Source organism: Leopardus geoffroyi, chromosome X, assembly GCF_018350155.1.
Source record: "Leopardus geoffroyi isolate Oge1 chromosome X, O.geoffroyi_Oge1_pat1.0, whole genome shotgun sequence".
Classification (NCBI taxonomy): Eukaryota; Metazoa; Chordata; class Mammalia; order Carnivora; family Felidae; genus Leopardus; species Leopardus geoffroyi.
The window spans coordinates 18,101,943-18,125,487 of record NC_059343.1 but is presented as its reverse complement, the minus strand read 5'-3'; the positions used below and the strand labels follow the sequence as shown (position 1 = coordinate 18,125,487).

The following is a 23,545-nucleotide window of genomic DNA, read 5'->3' as shown; positions in this document are numbered from 1 at the left end:
ATTTCATATCATAGATTAACCACATTTTTTTCTAATTTGACAGAAATTGCTCAGAGCCTGGAGCCTGCTTCGGATTCTGTGTCTCCCCCCTCTCTGTCCCCCCCAACTCACACTCTGTCTCTGTCTCTCAAAAAATAAAACGTTAAAAAATCTAATTTGACAAAAATCTACTTGTTAAAATCTTAAGAAGAACATCCAGTCTGCTTAATTATATCTTAAACAACTTGATAATACACCTATGAGAGGTAAGTGGCCAGAAACAATTGGTTGGGACAGCTTACATGCACTTCCAGGGTCAGATCTTTTTTCCAAGGTGGCTTTATTGTTTTTGCAGTGGTGTAAATTTCTAGAATTTTAATTATGTATACTAAAGTCCACTCCAAAATGAACATGAATCACTTTCGGATTATTGCCCACTTTGTATTACCATATTTAATTGTATCTTTTCCCTCTCTTTATAACTAAGGATAAAAAAATGTACCTAGATACATATAAAATACTATTAATCCATAGCTTTCTTTTCTTAAAAAAGTTTATTTATTGATTTGGAGAGAGAGAGAAGAGAGAGAGAGAGGGAGGGAGGGCAGAGAGAGAGGGAGAATCTCAAATAGGCTCCATGCTTTCAGTGCAGAGCCTGATGTGGGGCTTGATCCCACAAACAGTGAGATCATGACATGAGCCGAAATGAAGAGTCAGACGCTTAACCGACTGAGCCATCCAGGCACCATAATCCGTAGTTTTCTTCAAAATATCTACAGCCTCAGTGGTCAAGTCTGCCATTTGAATTAATTTAGTATATATTTTAATTTAATTTAAATTTACAGTCATTAAGATTCCTATAAACTGGCTAAATGTATTCACTCCATCTAAAAATGGTTAAATAGAGGTACAGGTTTATCAGACATAGTCAACAGTCATCATATAAAATCAACATGTATCCTAATACAGTCACTCCTAAGGAGATGAAATAGATATTGAAGAATTACTTTGGGATTGATTTTTTTTATTAAATAGAAAGAGTAATATCTGCTTTATGTTTTAACACAAATACCTCCCAAATACATAACAGTGAAATACTCAAAAAGCTGACAATGAAAGTTTCAGAAGGGCACCGGGGTGGCTCAGTTGGTTAAAGATCTGACTTTGGCTCAGGTCATGATCTCGTGCTTCGTGGGTTTGAGCCCTGTGTTGGGCTCTTTGCTGACAGCTTGGAGCCTAGAGACTAGTTTGGATTCTGTGTCTCCCTCTCTCTCTGCCCCTCCCCCTGTTTGCACTCTGTCTCTCTCTCTCAAAAATAATAAGTAAATGTTAAAAAAAAAAAAAGGAGGGGCACCTGGGTGGCTCAGTCGGTTAAACGGCCGACTTTGGCTCAGGTCATGATCTCGCGGTCTATGAGTTCGAGCCCCACGTCGGGCTCTGTGCTGACAGCTCAGAGCCTGGAGCCTGTTTCAGATTCTGGGTCTCCCTCTCTCTGACCCTCACCTGTTCATGCTCTGTCTCTCCCTGTCTCAAAAATAAATAAAACATTAAAAAAAAAATTAAAAAAAAAAAAAAGGAAAGAAAAGAGTTTCAGAGTATTTCCAGGAAAATTTTCATTTTCATTTTGTATGCCAGGAAAGGGGCAAAACCTTAAACATTTGAAATGCAGATGTCCTAAATAAAACAATAAAACAATTCTACTAGAGAGAATTTTGATTACTGGGTCAGTTTGGCTTTTGTAATTCAATACATATTACACCAAATTTAGAGAAATTGGAGGAAAATGATAAAGGACCTAAGAAGTGTGAAATAATGGATCATTTCTCTCAGAGAAGAACACATTACAGGTCATATACCAACCTTCCATCATCTGAAATGTTTGGGAAGATGCTAAGTGGCTCTTGAGAATAGTAAAAAGTATAAATATTTCAACCTTAAAGAATCAGGTTAGCCCACTGAACAATGTTAACATTACCACAAGGGAGAAGACTAGACATTGGGTGCCTCTTGACATGATGCAATAGGAAGTAGTGAGCGCCACCTATGAAGTATTTTCACCCCCTCAAAAAGTGGATCCTGAATTTAATCAAGTGTCTACACCTAATGACCATCTATAGAAAATCTGGAGGCTATCTGAACATGTTAATGACATCATAAGCATAATACAGAGCCAGACAAATCCAGAATATGGGCAGTTCAACAAAACAAGTGACAGTTTCTTAAATGAGCTCTCAAAAAAAAAAAAAAAAAAAAAACCCTAAAAAAGAAAAAAAACACCAGGGGGAATTGTTCCAAGCTCAAAGACACTTAAAAGACATACCATCCAACTTGAAATCAACTATTAAAAAAAGCAGGTAAGGGGGCGCTTCAGTGGCTCAGTCAGTTAAGGATCCAACTCTTGATTTCAGCTCAGGTCATGGTCTCATGGTTTGCGAATTTGAGCCCCACGTTGGGCTCTGTACTGATAGAGCAGAGCCTGCTTGGGATTCTTCTCTCCTCACTCTCTGCCCCTCCCCTGTCTCTCAAAATAAATAAATAAATAAATAAATAAATAAATAAATATTTTTTAAAAATTAAAAAAAAAGTAGTTAGAGAAAAGTGAATACTGACTAGATATTAGGAATTAGTGCTAATTTTGTTAGGTGTGAATAATAGTACTGTGGTCATGTTTAAAAAGTCATCATGTACTAAAGACATGCTAAAGTTCATGGATGAAATGATATGATGCCTGAGATGTGCTTAAAAATACTCCCCTCAAAAGTGGGATAATTAGATGTAAAAGCTGGAAAAATGTTGATAATTACGGAAGCTGGGAGAATGATGTATAAGGTTCCATTTATACTACTTTTCTTTTCTTTCCTAAGTTTTATTTAAGTAATCTCTACATCCAGTGTGGGCTCGAACTCGCAACCCCAAGATCAAGAGTAGCATGTTCCTCCGACTGAGTCAGCCAGGCACTCCTCTACTACTTTCTTGACTTTTATGTATGTTTGAAAAGTTTTTACAGTAATAAAAGTTCTTAAAAATGGGTAATATATGAAAGATTATATTTGAAAAAAAATTTTTAAATCAATTCTTATTACTCTGCCACTGTTGTACATAGTACTTCAGTGAAGTTATTCCTGATTATTTATCATATTTCCTAACCCCAGTAGATGTGGACAAGCATTCCAGGGCATTTCTTGACCTAAAGATATAATCCGTGAATATAATTTTTGTTTTTAAACACTCAAAATAATCTGGGCCCCATGATTTTATATAAAGAGTTGGGAGGCTGATTTTTCAGAGCTGAAAGAACTCAAAATAAATTTGGGAGCATCTGAGAATAAACTTGCTTCATCTTGTCGCTTGCTACACAGAACAACAGATCTGACTTCAGAGGATATTTTCAGATACCAACATGACTTCCTCTGGATGCCTGCCACATAAAATAACTCTACCCCAAATAGCTTTGGATATGACACTATCCATATAGCATGGGAGTATTTAATTACTGGAATTTAGTTAATTGGTTACGGTTGAGCTTGAATGCTGACTTAACACAAGTTCTTCTGAATGTGGAAAGAATTAGATACTAGAGTCTTGAAAGTCAAATATGATATTATGAAATTAGACATTGAACAATATATAAATATTAGTATCCAACTTACCAAGATACTAGTTTGTGCCTATTATTACTTTACTGATTTATTTAAAAAAATTAGAACAAAATAAATCTATAGACATGGGCTAAGAATTGGTGAATGGCCAAGTACTGCTGCTTGAAGCATGATATTATTATTACTATTAATGTTATTATTTAAGAATATTATTAAAATATTATTATTTATTTTGGGAGAGAGAGAGAGTGAGTGAGCAGGGCAGGGGCAGAGAGAGAGGGAAAGAGAGGATCCCAAGTGGGCTCTGTGCTGACAGCCTTATGAGGAGCTTGGACTCATAAACCGTGAGACCATAACCTGAAGTGAAACCAAGAGTTGGACACTTAACCGACTGAGCCACCCAGGCGCCCCTGAAACATGATATTATACTGAAGAAATATACACACCTCTAACTGGGAAGCTTAACTGCTGTAAAGTTGATGCACTAATACAGTAACCAATTTGGGGCTCATAGGCGATGGTATCTAGACATTCATTCCAATCTTGTACATTAGTAACAGGACAATCCTGTAGATGGGTGACAAGGTCTCCCACAAAAAGGCCTCTGGGTCCAATGGCAGGTGAGTCCTTGGGAAGAGGGTACAACCAAATCAGATAATATATGAAGACAAGCTATGATTTATCTGACCAAACAATTAAAGACTCTGATTTAATTAAATAGAATATTTTGGCTAATGCAGAAAATAATCCAGCTTTGAATCCAAGATGTACAGTCCTAGAACATTAACAAAATCAACCTAACAATTATAGTTACTTTTCCTACTTCTCTAATTGAATTTTTCACAACTGAAGAAACCCCACTTGCCAACTATGAAGATTAAAATGATAAAGTTTTTCCCAAACTGCTTATTAAAATTTTTTGTGAAAGTAGTCACCAGAATGCCTTCATTATCTTGTATATCCTCGGTGGATAAAATTGTAAGACAAGTCCTTATCTAAACACAGTCCCAAACATACAGACAATACCACAGCACAATGAATATGTGAGTCAGTTGTTCACAAAGGTAATTTTCCTTTTCTGAAAGCCTCAACAGAAGACTTGATGCCATTGCAGTAATTATTGTTTAAGGGAGTGAAATACAGAGTTGAAGACATTTACTTAACTCCCATGAAATGTTCCAGCTGGCTAGCCTAGGTTTCAATCTTCTTACTTAGGAGTAAGGACATTTGTCTCAAAAGCGCAGTTATAAAAATAAACAGTAAAGGTAAATGATGCATTTTATCAACAAACTACAGGTAGAAAACATTGATACTATCTTTGTAACTCAGAACAGAAACAAATTTAAGTATTTTTAAAAAGCCAATGTCTTCCACAAAACTTTCTGTTCAATTTAAAAGGATGACAGCAATTTCTTCAGGAAAAACTGAGCATTCTGTATATGAGAACTTGAATAAAAGTTCCTGACATCATAAAATGCTGTGTTACATCACAATCTGGTAAAAGGATGCCCCAAGTAATCCTCATTATTTACCTCAGCAACTTCAGTGATGAGCACCCCAACTCCAGTGTAGTAAAACGGCAAGAGAATTACAGGGAGGAGCACGAGAGCTAAAATACCTAGGAGTGCAAGGATGAAATTATGCCAGATACCTGAGAAGAGAAAAAAAAAAAAAGAGTCAGCTCAACCAAGGGCAAGAATGATCTAGGTATCTGGACTTCATAACACTTGGGCATTCTGATAAATTACTGAAGTAACCAGAAGAAGCCGCGAAGCAGACAGATCTACTTACTAGTACAGCAGACAGATGTTCAGTTAGAGGCCCCTTCCATTTCAGATAGTGAAATGTAAAATGAGCATGTTTATACCACATTAAGAAGACGACATACTAATATGACTTAACATTAAGAGAATCTATATTCTAATATACATATAAAACATAAATTGAATTTCTACTCACTTTATTCTCTTTTCAGAAAACATACACATTATTAATCAAAACATACTTGTGATCTTTGAAAAAAATTTCAGAGCTATTCAAATAAAAGTTAAGACTAAATAAAAAACATTCTTGCTGAGCTGGGTTATGGACGAATGGGTAAAGAAGATGTGGTTTATATATATAATGGAATACTACTTGGCAATGAGAAAGAATGAAATCTGGCCATTTGCAGCAACGTGGATGGAACTGGAGGGTATTATAGTAAGTGAAATACCCCAGGCAGAGAAAGACAGATACCATATGTTTTCACTCATATGTGGGTCTTGAGAAACTTAACAGAAGACCATGGGGGAGGGGAAGTGGAAAAAAAGAACGTTACAGAGAGGGAGGGAGGCAAACCATAAGAGACTCTTAAGGACTGAGAACAAACTAAGGGTAGATGGGGGTAGGGGAGAGGGGAAAGTGGGTGATGGGAATAGAGGAGGGCACCTGTTGGGATGAGCACTGGGTGTTGTATGGAAACCAATTTGACAATAAATTATATCAATAAAATAAAATAAAATGGAAAAAAATAAATTTCAACACACACACACATATATATGTTTATATATATAAAGGAAATCCAAATGGTACTCAGAAAAAGATTGTTTTCAGAATTAAACTATTAAGGAGACTATTATTGATGAACTAGAGTATGTATCTTACACCATGTCACAGACTATAACCATCTCTATCATATGCAGAAATGGTTAAGGTGAACCCAGTGGTGTGCTGGAGGCTGGTCCTGCCAGCTTGCCACAGCACAGACTGTGTACATCTCTTCCTAATTCCTCCTTCAGGGACTTTGGGTTGGTACCTTAAAATTGGCCATGGCAGGAGTAATTATACCACAGAAACCAGCAAATGCTACATATCAGAGCTCCTCACTCTCCCTTCCAGAGCCAGGGGTTAAACAATCACTAGCATAGCACTAGATATCCTCCTCCCCCATACCGATCCTTTCCTTCTTGTACCAGTTTTTCTCATGGGGCAGAGTGGGGGCTCTACTAGCACTCTGAACCTTGCAATTCTTATTTGTGCAAGTCTGTCCCTCGCACCCCAGGATATTTAGCCTTTCTGGCTCCCACCCACTGAATGCCATTAGTACTCTCCCTTCACTGAGACAACCAAGGAATGCTCCCTGCCCCCCACACATTCCAAACATCTACAGGAGGGTGACAGCACCAGTGGTTGAGAGCCAATGTTTTATAGTGATAGAAATGTAACCTAAAGACATTTCCCAGACTTGCAGGAATCTGAGTTCGGCCATATGACTGCTTTGACTAACAGGATATGAGTGGAGGTGATGGGGATATCATTGTCCTTATGGCTGGAATGTAGCTAAGATAGAGACAAGCCTGAGTCTATGACACAAAAGCTGCATGTTGGGAATAGGGAGCTAACAAGACAGAAGAGCCTGAGTCCTCCAAATAACACAATTAACATTTCAGTGCTGAACTACTTACATTTGGAATGTTGTATGAGAGTTTAAGCCATTGTTATTTTTAATTACAGCAGATACCCAAGACAAGTTTCATGTACCTTATTCATACTGTTAAGATGTTCTTTTCTTTTCTTTTTTTTTGTTTTTGAGTGTTGTAAGTTGTTTTAATTCCAGAAATATCCAGGGCAACTCTAGTCCAGGACATTATGGGTAAATAATCTTTTCTGTTCTATACAGAGAGAGATCTTTTAAATACACCAATTGTATCAAAGTATCTACTGGAAACTGTATTTTGATTTTACATTTTTGAACTTTGGACTTTTTCCTTATTTGCATATTCTATTTATCCCATTTCTTACATCTAGTACTTTACTAATTTTCTTACATCCATTATTTTACTAGTTTATCAGAATGCCCAGTTCTTATAACCATTACAGAGTAATTCATTTTTTAAAACATATTGACTTATTTATAAGGTTCCCTACTAATGATAACATAGGCTGCTTTAACTTTTTCATACAATGCTACAATAAACAGCTTTGTTTATATTGTTATATATCTAATTAAGTATGCATCTGTGATGGTATGGAAAATTCCATAGAAATGGAATTGCTGGGTCAAAAACAATGTGCATTAAAATTGACCTCCAATGAGTCTGCATTAATTGATATTCTCATAACTGGCATGTTTCCCTACCCTGTAAATAACCCTAGATGCTAGGAATATGTTAGACTTTGTCATCCGCTAGGTGAAAAGTAAAATCTGTTGTGATTTGAGTAAGCTTGTACATCTTTCATGTTTATTAAAAGGCTATTTGTATTTCTGTTGTCTGAGAACTATTTCTATCTATCGCATTTACATTTTTTTTTTTTTTACTAATTTGTATGTATCATTATTGAATGTATATATTGAAAAATTTAGTCCTTTGTAAGAGAATTACAATTTTTCCCCCAGTTTGTATTTTGGCTTGGTTTATAGTTCTGCCTATGCAGACATTTTACATTTTGGTATGGTCAAATTGCTCCTTTGCATTAAGCCTTTCCCAGTTCAAAATTATAGAAGATACTCACCTAGGGTTCTCTTGTATTGCTTTCATAGCTTCATTTGAAAAAAAAAAACAAAATTAAAAACTTGTCTTTGCCTAGTGGAATTTACTCTCTAGTGAAACTAACTTAGGGATACAGCTATAACCGCCCTCCTCCCCACTGCCCCACCAAGTAGCTGGTCCCAACACAACTTCACAATTATCCATCTTCCACCCCTCCCCCCACAACCCTAGCCTATTACATTTGCCACTGTTATGTTTATGTTAAATTCAGCTTTCTCCCAGCTCTACCAGGATTGCCTAGATGCTTGCACTCTCACCATCACTCCCTTATTAGGATAATCCCACCACACAGTCATAGCACAGACCATACTGTTTTCCCACCCAAACAACAGCGTGCTTTCTTGACTTTCTGAGCAGCCTCTTATCTCTGGTCAGGGACTTGTCAGGGATGCAGCTGATAGGAGATCACCCCTCTGGATTCTAGATTTGCCCATGATGACTAAGTGGCAATAAGGGTGGTACAACACGTTTCCTTTATTTAAACAACGTGTTGTCCATTAATGATTTGTTTATAAGTATACCAAAGGAGTATTTGTTCTTTTACTTTTTCTAGAACAGGAGTTTTTAACAGCACTATTGGCATTTTGAGCCAAATAATTCTATGTTGTGGGGAACATGTTGTTGTGTATTGTAGGATGTTTAGCAGCATCCCTAGCCTCTATTCACCTGATGCCACTAACAACCTGCCCATTTTCTTTATTTTCTAGCTATGGTATTTACACAGACAAGTTTTTTTTCCATCTTTGGAACAGATTATTTTATTTTTGCTTCTTCTATTACACAAGATGTTAAAAAGTGTTATCAAGTGTTAAAAGTCAATACATACAAAATACATTCTACAACTAAGTACCACTCTCTGAACGTGCAAAGAAGTTATACTAAACACCACCTGCAGTATTTTGGGGAAATAAAATGACTAAAATAGATTGAATTTGACTATTAAGTCACATCTAATATTCAATACTACATAAATCAATGCAGCTAAAAGATAGTTATGAAAAATGTTTTAACATCAAAGAATACAACCAAAATTAAGATAGCAAACAAAGCCTATATAACTTTTTTTTTAAACAGGAAAATACTTCATGTAGGTTACTGTTCATTGTTTTAAAGAAAATCTATTCCAAGCAAAGTTATCAACCTTCAGAAAAACCATACAAAGAATTACTAAACATATTCCTAAAACTATAAATATGAACATTTGGAAAATACACAACTTTAAAAATTTGTGAGCAATAGGTGAACTTCATATTTTAAAAAATGTGAAAAGAAGTCCCATTTTTAGAAGAGTTGTATAAAGAACCATCTTTTGATGTGAGGTTCATAAATTATCCTTGTTGGGACCAAACGTTACAAAACACCATGTTTTTCAAATAATATTACAGAACAAGATATAGCACCCTAACAATGTTATATAAAGGTATATATATTAAATATATATATTTTACTTTTTACTTTTATTTTTACTGCTCTATCAAAACATGACCCTTATTTATACAGGAACCAATAAAAATATTATTTCCTACAAACAATACACAAAAGTGGCATATTCATTTTCAATCATGCTCCTGGAAGACACTTCCCAACTTTGAGAAGGGTCTTCCCTTCTCACTGGCTGTTTTTGTTTTTAACATGCGTTACGATATGAGATTTCAGGTTAGTTGACTGAGCAAACTTCTTACTACAACCCTCAAAGGGGCACACGTAGGGCCTGTCTCCGGTATGGATTCGCACATGTGTACGCAAATTGAAATCCAGGGAAAAGCGTCTTCCGCAGCCTTCAAATGTGCACTGAAAGGGCTTCTCTCCAGTATGCACCAGCTGATGTCGTTTTAGTTTGGAGCTCTCGACAAAGGCTTTGCCACATTCTGCACATACGTGGACTCTAGGACCGTGGATGTGCAGATGTTTTCGCAAAGCACAGTTATCCTTGAACATCTTCTCGCAACCTTTATGAGGACAAGCTACTGTTCTTAGAGCATCTTCTTTTTTTTTTGGCTTCATTTTAGTAAATTCTGCTAGTTGTTTAGGATCTGAGAGATCAATACCAGGTAGTCCTTCAGGAGGAAGCTTCTTCCCTGTCAGGTACTCTGAATAATCAGGAGCTGATTTCTCAATCTTCCCTGTCTCCTGGTCTCTTTGGTCATCTGGGGGCCACAGGGTGATGGAGAACTCATCCTCCAGGGTTTTGATCTGCACCTGCTTCTGCTCCCACTTCTCGCTGCCAATCTCAGAGCTGCTACTTCCCCCATGGGCCTCACTATCAGTGTAATTCTTCTTACCGCTCGACTTCTTGCTTTGGCTGCTGCGCTTCCTGCTGTGGCTGACCGCTGACGACGACGCTGAAGCTGCCAAGGAAGCCAGGGTCTGCTGGAAATCGTCGTCTTCACCGAGCGGGATGACCACCTGGTCCTCGAAATTGCTGCTGGCCTGCAGGTCGTCTGACTCGTAGCCCACCACTTCTTCCTGCGTCTGCACCATGATTATGTCCTGGTCGTGGTCTCCTTGGCTCGAGTTGCTGGTAAACAGCGGCTGCAGCGCGATCAGAGGCGGTTGGTGGTGGCCTCCGTGAACCCAACTGCCGTCGGTAATCTCGTACTCTGTCATGGTTTCCATCGACATAGTCTCCACAGGGACGGCCTCCACAGGCACGGTCTCCACAGGCACGGCCTCCACGTGGATCTGGCGCAGCTCTGTAATATCTTCAAGTAACTCTGAATTTTCTGGGGGGATGTTCAGAGAGTCCTCTGAGGCCATGGCTCGGCAGCGGTTTTGGCTCCTGGAAGAGCAGGTGGCGACTGGAAGGCTGCGGATAAGGCTGAGAAAGAAAAATGCGAGCCCCACAGAGCGACGGTTGCGGCGAAAGCCGCGGAAGCCGCGAAAGCCGTTGAGGACGCGAGGACGCCGAGAACGCGGAAGACCGCGGGGGCTTCCGAGTGCCACTAGCGCATGCGCTTCACAGCGCCCCAGCAAGTGCGTGCTCACGTGCACACTCACGCACTCGTGGACGCTCCAGCCCTCACGCACACGTTCCCCCCACCCCCGACGCCACGCTGTTGTTTGAATATTAATTCGGTAACCAGCTTCTTCCCTGAAGTTTTCTACATTTCCGTTGATTTTCATGTTTTGTTCCCTCCCCCCCACCCACTGCAACGCATACAACAATATCTAAAAAAAAAAAAGGCTTACTCCTTTATACTATTTTTGTCTTTTTCTCTTATTGTACTGACCCACATTTAGAGACCATTTAACAGTACCAGTGTTAATTGATAATGGGATTGCTTGCCTTATCCTTTAATAGGAATACTTTCAAGTGTTAACCATTAAGAAGTATCCAGCTATTTTTAACCTTTACTAAGGATTTTTGCTTTTTAGCCATTAATGGATGATGAATTTTGTTATTCAGTCCGATACCTGCTGAGAAGAGGATTTCTTTTTCCCCCAATGGTAAATAATGTTTACCACCTTAAAATAGATTTCCTAATGTTGAACCATCCTTCTATTGTTTAGATACACCATAGGTAGAGTTTATGGTACTTTCCAAGATGTTGTATCAGTGCTCTATTAGCTTAAAAATTTTTTTTTAAGTTTCCTTCTCCATGTGATCTGAAAAGTTTATACTAAATTGGAATTAAAAAAAAAAAAACCTTTTCCTTTAAGATTGGAAAGAATTACCCCTATGAAACTTTTGGGGGCATTCCTCATCAACTTTCTTATTTTCTCCCATTGTAATTAGGCTATTGAGATTTTTTGCTTTGTTCTCTGGAGTTTACGCCATTTATATTCAGTAATCACCCAAGGTTTTGAAAGTTTTTTGCAGAGATGAATAAAGAACACTTTTTAAAATAGTTGTTTTAATTTTCTCTGTATCAGTTGTCATTCCCCAATCTGACTATAAATTCTATTGATGCTTTCTCCCAGTATAATCTTTTTTTCTTCAAAAAAACCTCTTATATTTTTATTTTTTAATTTTCTTAATGTTTATTCATTTTTGAGAGGCAGAGAGAGAGAGATAGCGTGAGCAGGGGAGGGACAGAGAGAGGGGGAGACACAGAATCCAAAGCAGGTTCCAGGCTCCGAGCTGTCAGCACAGAGTCAGCCCGATGTGGGGCTTGAACCCACGAACCGGGAGATCATGACCGGAGCCGAAGTCAGACACTTAACCATCCAGGCGCCCCAAACCTCTTATATTTAAATTTTTTTATTATTATTATTTATTATTTTCTACCTACATCTTTATTAATGACATCATCTCTTAACTATTTTATAGTTCTTTTCTCACTTCTTCAGTTGAATGTTTAACATTTATTTTCATTTATTTCATAGTAACTACATAAGGGAGTGACTTTTCCTTTTAGCAAAACTTTACACATTATTTCATTATCACTTTTAAATATACTACAATTATGTAGTATAAATGTATGTATGTATGTAGTATAATTGTATAAAACAATTATGTTTTGAATTAAATTGGTCAATTTTTATGTTTCATGGTCACTTGAAAAGAAACTGTCATGGTATAGGGTTTGACATATCTATTGATTTTTAATTTACTAATTAGTTTAGATGATCTGACTTCTCATCTTACTGCCATGTGTTGAGAGATGAGATTAACTTCCTTTATTAAATTTGTTGTTTTTTTTTCTTGCACCTTTCCATTTTCGTTTTGATAGTTTGTTAGTTGATGCAGTAAGATTCACAATGATTACATTTTCATTGTGGATTACACTCCTTATGATTATTAAGTGACCCCCTATGTCTAACTAACTTAATGTAGTCATATTTTCTGTTCACATTTGCATGGTATATTCTGTTAATTTTACTTTCAACCTTTTTAAAATAATTTGTTGTTTTTACTGAAGAAACTGGAGTGTATAAATAATTTTGCTTTATTTTTTTCTTTTAATATTTACTTAAGTATTCTCTACATGCAATGTGGGGCTTGGACGCATGACCCTGAGCTCAAGAGTCACATGCTCCTTAGACTGAGCCAGCCAGGTGCCCCTTGCTTTATTACTTTTGACTGAGAATCTTATAAGCTGAATTTATCAACCAAAAAGTGAGATGTTTTCATTTGTGATGTGAATACTTTCCATAACAACACACAGATGAATAAAGAAATTTAAGTCTGTTACCTGCACAGAATATCCTTAGCTGCTGGACCGGTGATATAAGTTGCAAATGAGTGGTGAACAGATCAACAAATGCTCCAGGATAAATAATGAAGAGAAAGATCCCAAAGCCATTAAATCGAACTTGTTCCCTAAGAAATCAAATAAAAAAAAGGAATTTACTACTAGTATTGCATTTTTCCAATTAATAATGTATTTAATCTTAAAACTTCCCACTATAATTTAAATTCTTGGTTAAAAAACAAGTCTCTCTAGACAGTCAAGGAAAATATACCCAAATATATGATATATATTTATCTCACAATTTTACAACAGCATACCAGTTTGGTTATCTGCGAAATTGCATTTTGTAAAATAAGGGTATTCTGAAATAGACTTAAAACTTCAAAACTTTTAGAAACCAGTATGCTGAACACATAACTTGAAATTAGTCACATATAAAAAGAAATGGTTAATGGGGCGCCTGGGTGGCGCAGTCGGTTAAGCGCCGACTTCAGCCAGGTCACGATCTCGCAGTCCGTGAGTTCGAGCCCCGCGTCAGGCTCTGGGCTGACGGCTCAGAGCCTGGAGCCTGTTTCCGATTCTGTGTCTCCCTCTCTCTCTGCCCCTCCCCCGTTCATGCTCTGTCTCTCTCTGTCCCAAAAATAAATAAACGTTGAAAAAAAAATTAAAAAAAAAATAAAATAAAAAGAAATGGTTAATATTTCCATGAGGAACTAAATGGAAAACACTTCAACTGTTTACTCTGAATTATTTTCAGAGAAGAACACAACAGAAAATATAATTCAAGTAAAGTATCTAAATATATTTATCTTGGCTAATATAAACAAAAGTGGAGGTTTATCTAAGTGTATTCCTATTGATGTTAAAATAAGTATACCTAAATATCCATAATGTTCAGATTGTCCTTAAGAGAACCATTTGTTATCAATTCAGTCTCTAAAAATAGAATTATACTTAACAGCCTCATAAGACCAAACAGCTACTCCAAAAAAACCATCCCCTAAATATACTGTGCTGTCATTTAGTACTATATATTTAAGATGACTGTAAAATTCGCTTTTACTTGACAGTTGGTTTTTATAAAAGATTACCCATACTATTTCACAAACATACTGTGAAGTATTAAACTGTTAATAACAATGATTTTGTATGTAAAACTCTAAAAGCTACAATGCTAAAAGTATGGAAGCAAAGATGAGAGATTGAAAAAGAAAAAGTAGCTGCCCACTTAAACCACTACATGTGGCAGTATATGCTTTGTCGAGATTGAGAGTTTATTAGCAGTCAACAGAGTCTTGTTCATAAGCAGCAGGAAAGTAATAAGAAGTGATTACATCTTCTCCTATAAAACCTTTTATCTGGTCCACATACCCAGAGGATAAAACACATTCCCATCAGTATGTGTGTTCATCATGGCAGTAATTACCAGTAGGAGTGAAGGGGGAAATGTGCTCCCCTATCACAAATTTATAAGTTTAGGAGCCTTTAAAATGCTCAGGCATAATTACAATATACATTTGAGTAGTCAAGACAAGAACAGGGCATGATACTTGAAGAAAGACCCAGGTCTCATCCTCTCTTGTCTTCTTTTACTTAGGTTTCTAGATAGGCTATGATATTTGTTAACAAATTCAGAGCTTTCAATGTTCCTGCTCTAGGCAGCAGAGGCTATTAGTGGAAGCAGGAAAGTATTTTGGCCAATAAGTCAAACAAAGTAATAAGAAGGCAGGTCGGTGGGCTCCAAGTGCAGTGGTTATCATTCTGACCTAATGATGAATACAAAGATTAGGTTTCAGGGTTTGATTAAAATCTTGAAACACCATGAAGATATAACCATGCTGTCAAATGATTACAGTGTGCACATGGTTAATTGACTATATTCATCAATATATTAATCTTTATAAAAGAGTAGTTACCTCAAAATAATGTGGATTTGCACTAGGCAATATTCACAGAAAGAAAAAGTATCAAATGAAGCAGATTTTAGTAATAAACCCTAGTAAGTAAAAAGCTTTTTTTTGCATTAGTAGAAAGAAAAATATCATTACCTAATAGCTGCTATCCCATGTCCAATTTCATGTACAACACCACTAATGAGAACTGCAGCGAAGAAATAGGTCAGTTGGTTGACAGGTAAATTGATACCAGGAACCTGTTCATAGACACAATGATAAATACACAGTTGGGGACCAAGAAACCATGATGTTCACTCTGTATTAAAGCTTAAACTTCCAGGCCGAAGGTTCTGTAAACTAAAAGTGATATGAGTATCAATAGTTCACTTCTCTACTTCTTTCACAATAGAAGTAAAAAATCAGCTTTTTGAACTAGGCAGTTTTTGAACTAAGCACAGCACTAATATAAAGAGAACAGGAAACACAAGGTTAAAAACGTTGAAACTTTGACTTCCTGGAGTCTTCACCGTGGGAAAGAATTAGGGAGCCTGGCTAAGTGCCAGGGAATGTGGAGTGACAGTGACAAGGAGTCAGCAACTGTTCTATCCTCAAAGGCTAGAAGCCTGATTTGGAAATTTTTGTTACAATCTTAATCCTGCCTCTGAATTGTTATTGCAAGGTTCCAGATACTTAAGTAATATAGGATATTCCTGCCCCTCATCAATGAGTTTTCATTTTAGTATTCTCAAGTAACATGAGTGCTGGTAATTAAGGGTACTGTAATAAAGTGCCTTATTGGTGTGGGAGCACTGTGCTGTCCATTTCTTGGATTCCAACAATTTGTGTAGTAGAGTGGTCAGAAAAAGAGTATCAAAATTATACGTATTATATTAAAACTGAAATTTAATGCAGAAAGTAAGTTGTCTGGAATAGACAGACATATTAAGGACCTATGAAGAAGTCGTCTTGCAATCACATGCTCCTAAGATGATGCATTTGTATGTATCACTGCATACACAAGGGAAGTTTGCTATTGTAAGAGCTGCATGGTAAAGTCTTATAGATACCCAAGAATCTTCTCATACGATATCACTCTTGAGTTATGTCATCTGTTAAGGAGTCTATAAATTAGGTTAAGTGGGGGCACACCAGGCATCATTTATATTATTCACATACTGAGCATCTATTTCTCACAGTCCAGGAGTTGGGACCCTAAAAGTATTCTTCTAGAGGAAATTCTTGCTCTTATTACTTTAATTACAAAATGTGTTTAAAGCAGGAAAACTGGAAAACTCAAAAGAAAAACAGAAGACTATACTCCTGCTCCCCAAACACAAAACCAAAAACCATTCTCAATGTTTTAATGTATGTTATTCTAGTCTTTTCACATACATATATTTTTAAGAATTATATTTTTATTATAAACATGGTTTTGACATCTGCCCCTCTCACTTAATAATATCACATACATTTTTTCCATGAGTGTTTTCTGGTTCAACATTTTTTAATTTGTATTTAAAAAAAATTTTTTTTTAATGTTTATTCTTGAGGGAGAGACAGATTGTGAGTGGGGGAGGGGCAGAGAGGGAGGGAGACACAGAATCTGAAGCAGGCTCCAGGCTCTGAGCTGTCAGCACAGAACCCGATGCAACTCACGAGCCATGAGATCATGACCTGAGCTGAAGTTGGACACTTAACTGAGCCACTCAGGCGCCCCTATTTTTATTATTTTTTTAATTTAAATCCAAGTTGGTTATCATATAGTGTAATAATGATTTCAGGAATAGAATTTAGTGATTCATCACTTACATGTAACACTCAGTGCTCATCCCAACAAGTGTCCTCCTTAATGCGCCTTGCCCATTTAGCCTATCCCCCCAGCCAACACTCCTCCAGCATCCCTCAGTTTGTTCTCCGTACTTAAGAGTCTCTTATGGTTTGTCTCCCTCTCTGTTTTTATATTATTTTTGCTTCCCTTCCCTGTGTTCATGTGTTTTGTACATTAAATTCCACACAAGTGAAATCATATATTTGTCTTTCTCTGACTTAATTTCGCTTAGCATAACATACTCTAGTTCCATCCATGTTGTTGCAAATGGAAAGATTTCATTCCTTTTGATTGCCAAGTAGTATTCCATTGTGTATATATATCACATCTTTTTTATCCAGTCATCAGTCGATGGACATTTGGGCTCTTTCCATACTTTGGCTATTGTTGATAGTGCTGCTATAAACATTGGGGTGTATGTGCCCCTTCGAATCAGCACTCCTGTGTCCTCTGGATAAATATCTAGTAGTGCCAAGTGCTGGGCCATAGGTAGTTCTGTTTTTAATTTTTTGAAGAACCTCCATACTGTTTTCCAGAGTGGCTGCACCAGTTTGCATTCCCACCAGCAGTGTGAAAGGGTTCAACATGATTTTTAAGAACTGTACTGTATTCTATAAAATAGACTGTTGGGCATTTAATTGTTTTAAAGTTTAAAGTTTCTGCTCTTATACTGTGATAAACATATTTGGACACATATATCCAAATATTTTGGGGGTAAAAATTCTTAAGCATGGTTGGTTCAGGCTCAGGAGACAGGTCACTTCGGTTTGACATTTTGGATCCATCATTAACTAGCTAAGTGACCTCAAGGAAATTTGGATTATTCCTCCCAACAGTGCAATTTCCTCATTATTAAAAAGGAAATAACCACATTTACATTTACATAAAAAGGTAATTTTCAGGATTAAATGAAATAATCCTTGTCCCATATTTAACATTATGCTTCAGGGCTCCTGGGTGGCTCAGGTGGTTGAACATCTGACTCTTGATTTTAGCTCAGGTCATGGTCCCAGGGTTGTGGGATTGAGCCCTGTGTTGGGCTCAGTGCTGAGTGTGGAGCCTGCTTGAGATTCTCTAATTCTCTTTCTTCCTCTGCCCCTCTCCCCCCACTTGCACTCTCTCTCTCTAAAAAAAAGAGAGTAACATATGCTTTCATTACACAAAATTTAAAGGACTTTGATACATATCAAACTGTTCTCCAAAAGTAGACCCTTTGTAGCCTTGAGCAAGCTTATTTATTCAAATCTGCAATTTTAGGAAAATAAAAAGTATTTCATTGTTTGATTTATATTTTTTTATTATTAAAGCTCAACGTTTCCCCTACTTCTGACCATTGATAGGTCTTTTGTGAGTAGCCTACTCATGACTTGTCTATTTTTTTCTCCTACAGTGTTTATTTTTTTCTTATTGTTCTGTAGGATCACTTCAAATATCAATTATCAGTCCTCTGTAATACATATCATAGATGTATTCCCAAGTTCTTTTGCCTTTTAATTTTTTCTTTTAGTTTTTTGATATATAAAAATTTTATGTAGTAAAGTCTATCAATATTCATGGTTTCTGCCATTAGTTTTATGCTTATGTCTTCCTCATTCTGTGTTCATATAAGCAGAAACCTATTTTTTGTCTTTCGAGGTCTTTTATGACTTTGTTTCAATCTTAATTCAACTGGAATTTATTTTTGTGCATAGAAGAATTTTACTTTTAAGACTCCTTTAGTACCTGAAGAGAAGATTCAAACTATGTTGCTTGGATTGCTGTCTAAATGCATGAATTCCAAGCGTCTTTTCCCTAGTTATGAAACTAGTTTTCATAACCTTCACCTTTAATGTATACATAGCATTTCACTGAATGACAATCCCACAACTTAAGCAGCATTCCTCAATTATACACTGTGGTTATTTCCAATTCTTCATAATAAATAATGTTAGGATAAGAATTTGATGAATACTATTTTTTCCACATTTGGAAGTGTTTACTTAAAGCTAGAGTCCTAGATGGTGGTATACAAGTAAATGGTCAAAAGATATGGACATTTTTATGATGCTCATTATCTGAAGTTCTCTTTACTCAGACCCTACTAAGCGATTCTTTTTAAGAATATCAGGGTACCTTCTTCTACATACCTGCTCCATTTCCATGTTGTCAGGTGTCTGCCTGTTCAGATAAGTAGCTTCCTTTTCTCTGACCCCTCTCTAAATTTATGTACTTAAGATTAATTCTTAAAAAAATTTTTTTAATGCTTATTTTTGAGAGAGAGAGAGAGAGAGAGAGAGAGAGCAAGCAAGGGAGGGGCAGAGGGAGAGGGAGACACAGAATCTGAAGCAGGCTCTAGACTCTGAGCTGTGAGCACAGAGCCTGACGCAGGGCTCGAACTCAGGGACTTCGAGATCATGATCTGAGCCATGCTTAACCAACTGAGCCACCCAGGAACCCCAAGGTTAATTCTTACAGATTTTCTCAATATCACAATATATCCTGGTTATCTTAACTTTATTCCAAATAAATCAGTAGGCTTGATTCCATAGGACATTGGTTCCTTTGCTTTATTATCTTATGGATGTAATAATGAGATAAGGTAAGGATTTGAGTGAGTGATTATACTAACAGATGGTAGGTCTTATTTTCTGGCAACAGTATGTGACTGCCCATCTGTCTTGGCCATGATCACACAGGGTATTAGATGTACCAGAATTCTGATCTCTCAGTGACAGAGTGCCAGGTTTTTGGGAATTAATACTGAATAAGGCTGTAGGTAATTATGATGTAAATAGAAAATATATTCTCTGAGCTACAAGAACTCATATCAAAGCCAGGAAATAGAACATTGGTTTTTTTTCTTTTTTTAACGTTTATTATTTATTTTTGAGAGAGAAAGAACACACGTGGGACGGGACAGAGAGAGAGGGAGACATAGAATCTGAAGCAGGCTCCAGGTTCTGAGCTGTCAGTGCAGAGCCTGACACAGGGCTCGAACCCACGAACTGTGAAATCATGCCCTGAGCCGAAGTCAGACACTTAACCAACTGAGCCACCCAGGCGCCCCAGGAGATAGAACATTCTTAGATATATACATAAACATGCACAGTGTACTACAGAGGGCAACTGACTTCTTCATGATTCCAAAGCAGGACTCCTAACAGAGTCAACATTTTTGTGAGCTCTATGAATGAACTGAGATGCAGAAAGAAGAAATAATTTCTTCTCTGAGCTACACTTTATCATTCTAATCCTAGGCAGACAGGCGAATGATCACATTTCTTCCCAACCTGCTTCTTTCTCTACTATCCTCTTCTTTGGCAAACAATAACCAATCATGTAGCCTGAGAGTCATCCTTAACTCTTCCCTCTTGTTCCAGCCTCACATTCACTTAAACACCAAGGCCTGAGAACTCCACTCTAAAAGACCCTTTGAATCTGCCTCCTTCCTTCTTCTTACCACCAATTTAGTTTAGATCTGTATCACTTCTACAGTGAATTATTCCAAAGTGCCCTCTAATATGCTCTTCCCACCTTCAGTGTAACCCTCCTTTGGTCCATTTTATACAGACCTGTTATCTACAAGTAAAAATCAAAACTACTTAGTAATCTCCACACCCAACACTGGGGTTGAACTCAAAACCCAAGATCAAGAGTCGCATCTCTACCAACTGAGCTAGCTACACACCCCCCAAAATCAAAACTCCTTAGGATGATCTTTCATAACCCAGGCCTTACAGGTATTTCCTATTTTATCTCCTGCATCATATACCTTCCACCATATACCTCCTAGACACAGGTCAAAGTTAGTTTATAGTTCCTTGAAGAATTAGTGGTCTTTCTTAAGGGAATAGAGCATGATGGCTCTGAGGTCAGTGGTGGGTGAGTGATGGACCCACTATTTATGAGCTGTGACCACAGGCAAGTGACTTAACATCTCTCTGCCTTGCTTTTCTTATCTGTGATGACATACTTACCCATAGATTGTTAAAGAATAAAATAAAATGGGCACAAAAACCTCACATAGAAAGCATGTATATTACCTAGGTTTTATTATTATTCTATTATTCTCCCCTAATCCCCCACCTTTCCATATTATAAGGTTCCCTCTGTTATTGGGATGCTCATTTGCCATCTTTTCTTAGAGGCTTTGAGGACTCTCCTCACCCTTCCCTTGAAGCTCTCCTCTCCTCTCTTCCCAGTGCCAGGCACATCTCAGCATGCCTTTTCTCTGTTCTCACAGCACCTTGTACTCTGTCCAACTATAGCACAATCACAGCAGCTTTCCCTCTAGACTGAAACTTCCTGAGTGCTAGGATTGGATTTTGTTCCCCATATAAGCAGGACTCAGCATATGGCCAGTAGGCAGAATATACTTAGTAATTGTTGAGGAAATTAATCATCTCTTCTAAGGCCATACCTGGCAAATCCTTTCAACCTCTAAAAAAGAGCTATTACCATAAGAGAGATTCATTATCATTCTCTACTAATGACTTCTAAATATCCCCATAGTGACCCAGCCTACTAGAAACCACAAAAAATGAGTTAAAAAATATATTATTAGCTCTTAGTCTATTCCATTAATACGAGCATGATTAAGAACATAACATCCACGACTCATGAAAATAAAAACTACACATGTGAAAAATTTGAAATAAAAGTCAATGGCAAAGCACCCTTCTAAATCCTGGAGACATGGATCAATACGGTATAGGTTTGTTTATACATGTGCTTTGAAATGAGAATTATTATAAATGGCTTACAGTCTAAGGAGTAAAACTCAGCACATTATTCTTCACATCAGGAAATCACAGTGACCATTCAAGGTCTTATATCTTTAATTAAAAGGATATTATTGGTTAGAGTCTGAAAGACATGAAGAGGAAAGGCAACACTTTGCATAGGGTTAAAATGCAATTTATTTATACATTATAGAGATCTTAAATCAGCATGCTTATTCCTTGATAGAAACAATCATTTAACACCTCAAGAAGATACTAAGTTAATTCAAATATCTGTGTAATTGTAGACAGTTTTCATGGTCCATTTGTTCTATTACTACTACTACCACCCCTACTACATATTCCAACAAATCTTTGCTACGTTCCTATGAATATTTTTGTTTACGCAGGTAATTTGAGAAATCGTGAGACTTTTCATCTGTTTCCATATTTATAACATGGATAGGAGTTATGCTAGCCAGAAGAAATATCTTATATTCATGTTGCAATAAATTTAAAGCAAAAAGAAGGTACTTACCACAACTTGTAGCACTTGTTCATTGTGAAGTGAGGAGGAGGAGGAAGAAGAGGAGGAAGAGGAAGATGATGAAGAGGAAGAAGAGGAAGAAGAGGAAGAGGAAGAAGAGGAAGAGGAAGAAGAGGAAGAAGAATAAGAAGAGGGTGAGTCAGCCATCATTTGTGCCAAAGTCTGCATCAGCGTTTTCCCCAGGAGAAAAAAAGAGCTGAACATAGCAATTACGCCAAACACCATTCCAAAATTGAACCTGTCGGGAGGAAGCAAAATTGCATAAACATACACTTCCTCAAAATTCACGGGTTAGCAAATTTATTGACCAGCCACATTTCATAGCTTCAAAATAATGGCTAAAAATTTCAATAACTCTGCTTCATTTTCCTACCTGAACTTGAGATACATGACTGAAACACAGGCACTGGTCTCTTTTAAGCAGTTGTAGTAATTTACAACTCTCGCATAACTGAAGAGGCTGAATATTGTTCCCAATAAAGTTTCTTTCCTCTCTTTTGTCCATTTACATAGAATTGTTTTGATCTTGTTCTCACATAATTATAAAAGCTCTTTTGACATTACAGACATCCATTTCTTTTTTATCTCTAATTCTTTTGTTTGCATTTTATTTTAGCTATTATTTTGTGATGAGCTTAAATATTAACATGGTAAAATTTAACAAGTTTCCTTCTTCTACTGTTTTAATAATTACAATAATTACAAATTACCCTTCTATAGTTGGGAATAATCTATTACATTTCTTCACTTTTTGGTAAGTTGTGTTTTTCAACGAACTTGTCCATTTTGTCTACATTGTCAAATTTATAGGCATGGAGTTGTTCACAATCGTTTCATTTTGAAAAAATGTACATGGAACCTGCAGTCGTGTTCCCTTTTCTCAATTCTGATTTTTTAAAAATTGAAGTGCAATTAACATACACTGTTGCATTACTTTCAAGTGTACAACATATTGATTCTATACATTATTCATCACGTACAGTGTAGTCAACATACAATATTGTTACAGTATTGACTATATTCCCTGTGCTGTACTTTTTCATCTCTGTGACTTATTTTGTAACTGGAAGTTTGTATGTCTTAAACCCCTTTATTTATTTCACCCATACCCCTACCTACCTCCCCTCTGGTAACTACCAATTTGTTGTCTGTATTTAAGTCTCTGCATATTTTGTTTGGCTCTTCATTGGCTTTGTTTTTTTATATTCCGTATATAAATGGAATCATATGGTATTTTTCTTTCTCTTAGTTCGCTTAGAATAATACCTTCTAGTTCCATCCTTGTTGTTGCAAATGGCCAGATCTCATTCTTTTTTATGGTTGAGTAATA

At 36.8% G+C, this 23,545-nt stretch overlaps 2 protein-coding genes across 12 annotated transcripts in view; both read right to left on the bottom strand.

Annotated features, from left to right (window-relative positions):
- The window catches only part of MBTPS2 (membrane bound transcription factor peptidase, site 2), a 103,977-nt gene that overhangs the window by 75,263 nt on the left and 5,169 nt on the right, over positions 1 to 23,545 (bottom strand). For all 11 annotated transcript variants that reach the window (XM_045471823.1, XM_045471826.1, XM_045471824.1 and 8 more), the window contains exons 3-7: positions 22,207 to 22,453; positions 15,294 to 15,397; positions 13,246 to 13,373; positions 5,111 to 5,229; positions 4,025 to 4,205 (exon numbers count right to left, since the gene is read on the bottom strand). In XM_045471823.1, coding sequence (XP_045327779.1) covers positions 4,025 to 4,205; positions 5,111 to 5,229; positions 13,246 to 13,373; positions 15,294 to 15,397; positions 22,207 to 22,453 — 779 coding nt within the window. The remainder of the gene's footprint in view (positions 1 to 4,024; positions 4,206 to 5,110; positions 5,230 to 13,245; positions 13,374 to 15,293; positions 15,398 to 22,206; positions 22,454 to 23,545) is intronic.
- YY2 (YY2 transcription factor) lies at positions 8,851 to 13,358 on the bottom strand. Its single transcript, XM_045471828.1, has 2 exons — positions 13,246 to 13,358; positions 8,851 to 10,928 (listed from the first exon to the last, which is right to left on the bottom strand). Exon 2 carries the CDS (start codon positions 10,865 to 10,867, stop codon positions 9,719 to 9,721), a length of 1,149 nt encoding a protein of 382 aa, XP_045327784.1. The 5' UTR covers positions 10,868 to 10,928; positions 13,246 to 13,358; the 3' UTR covers positions 8,851 to 9,718.

Bases quoted from the DNA above. Each gene is read 5' to 3' on its own strand.
- YY2 (XM_045471828.1), bottom strand. From the start codon at position 10,867: ATGGCCTCAGAGGACTCTCTGAACATCCCCCCAGAAAATTCAGAGTTA.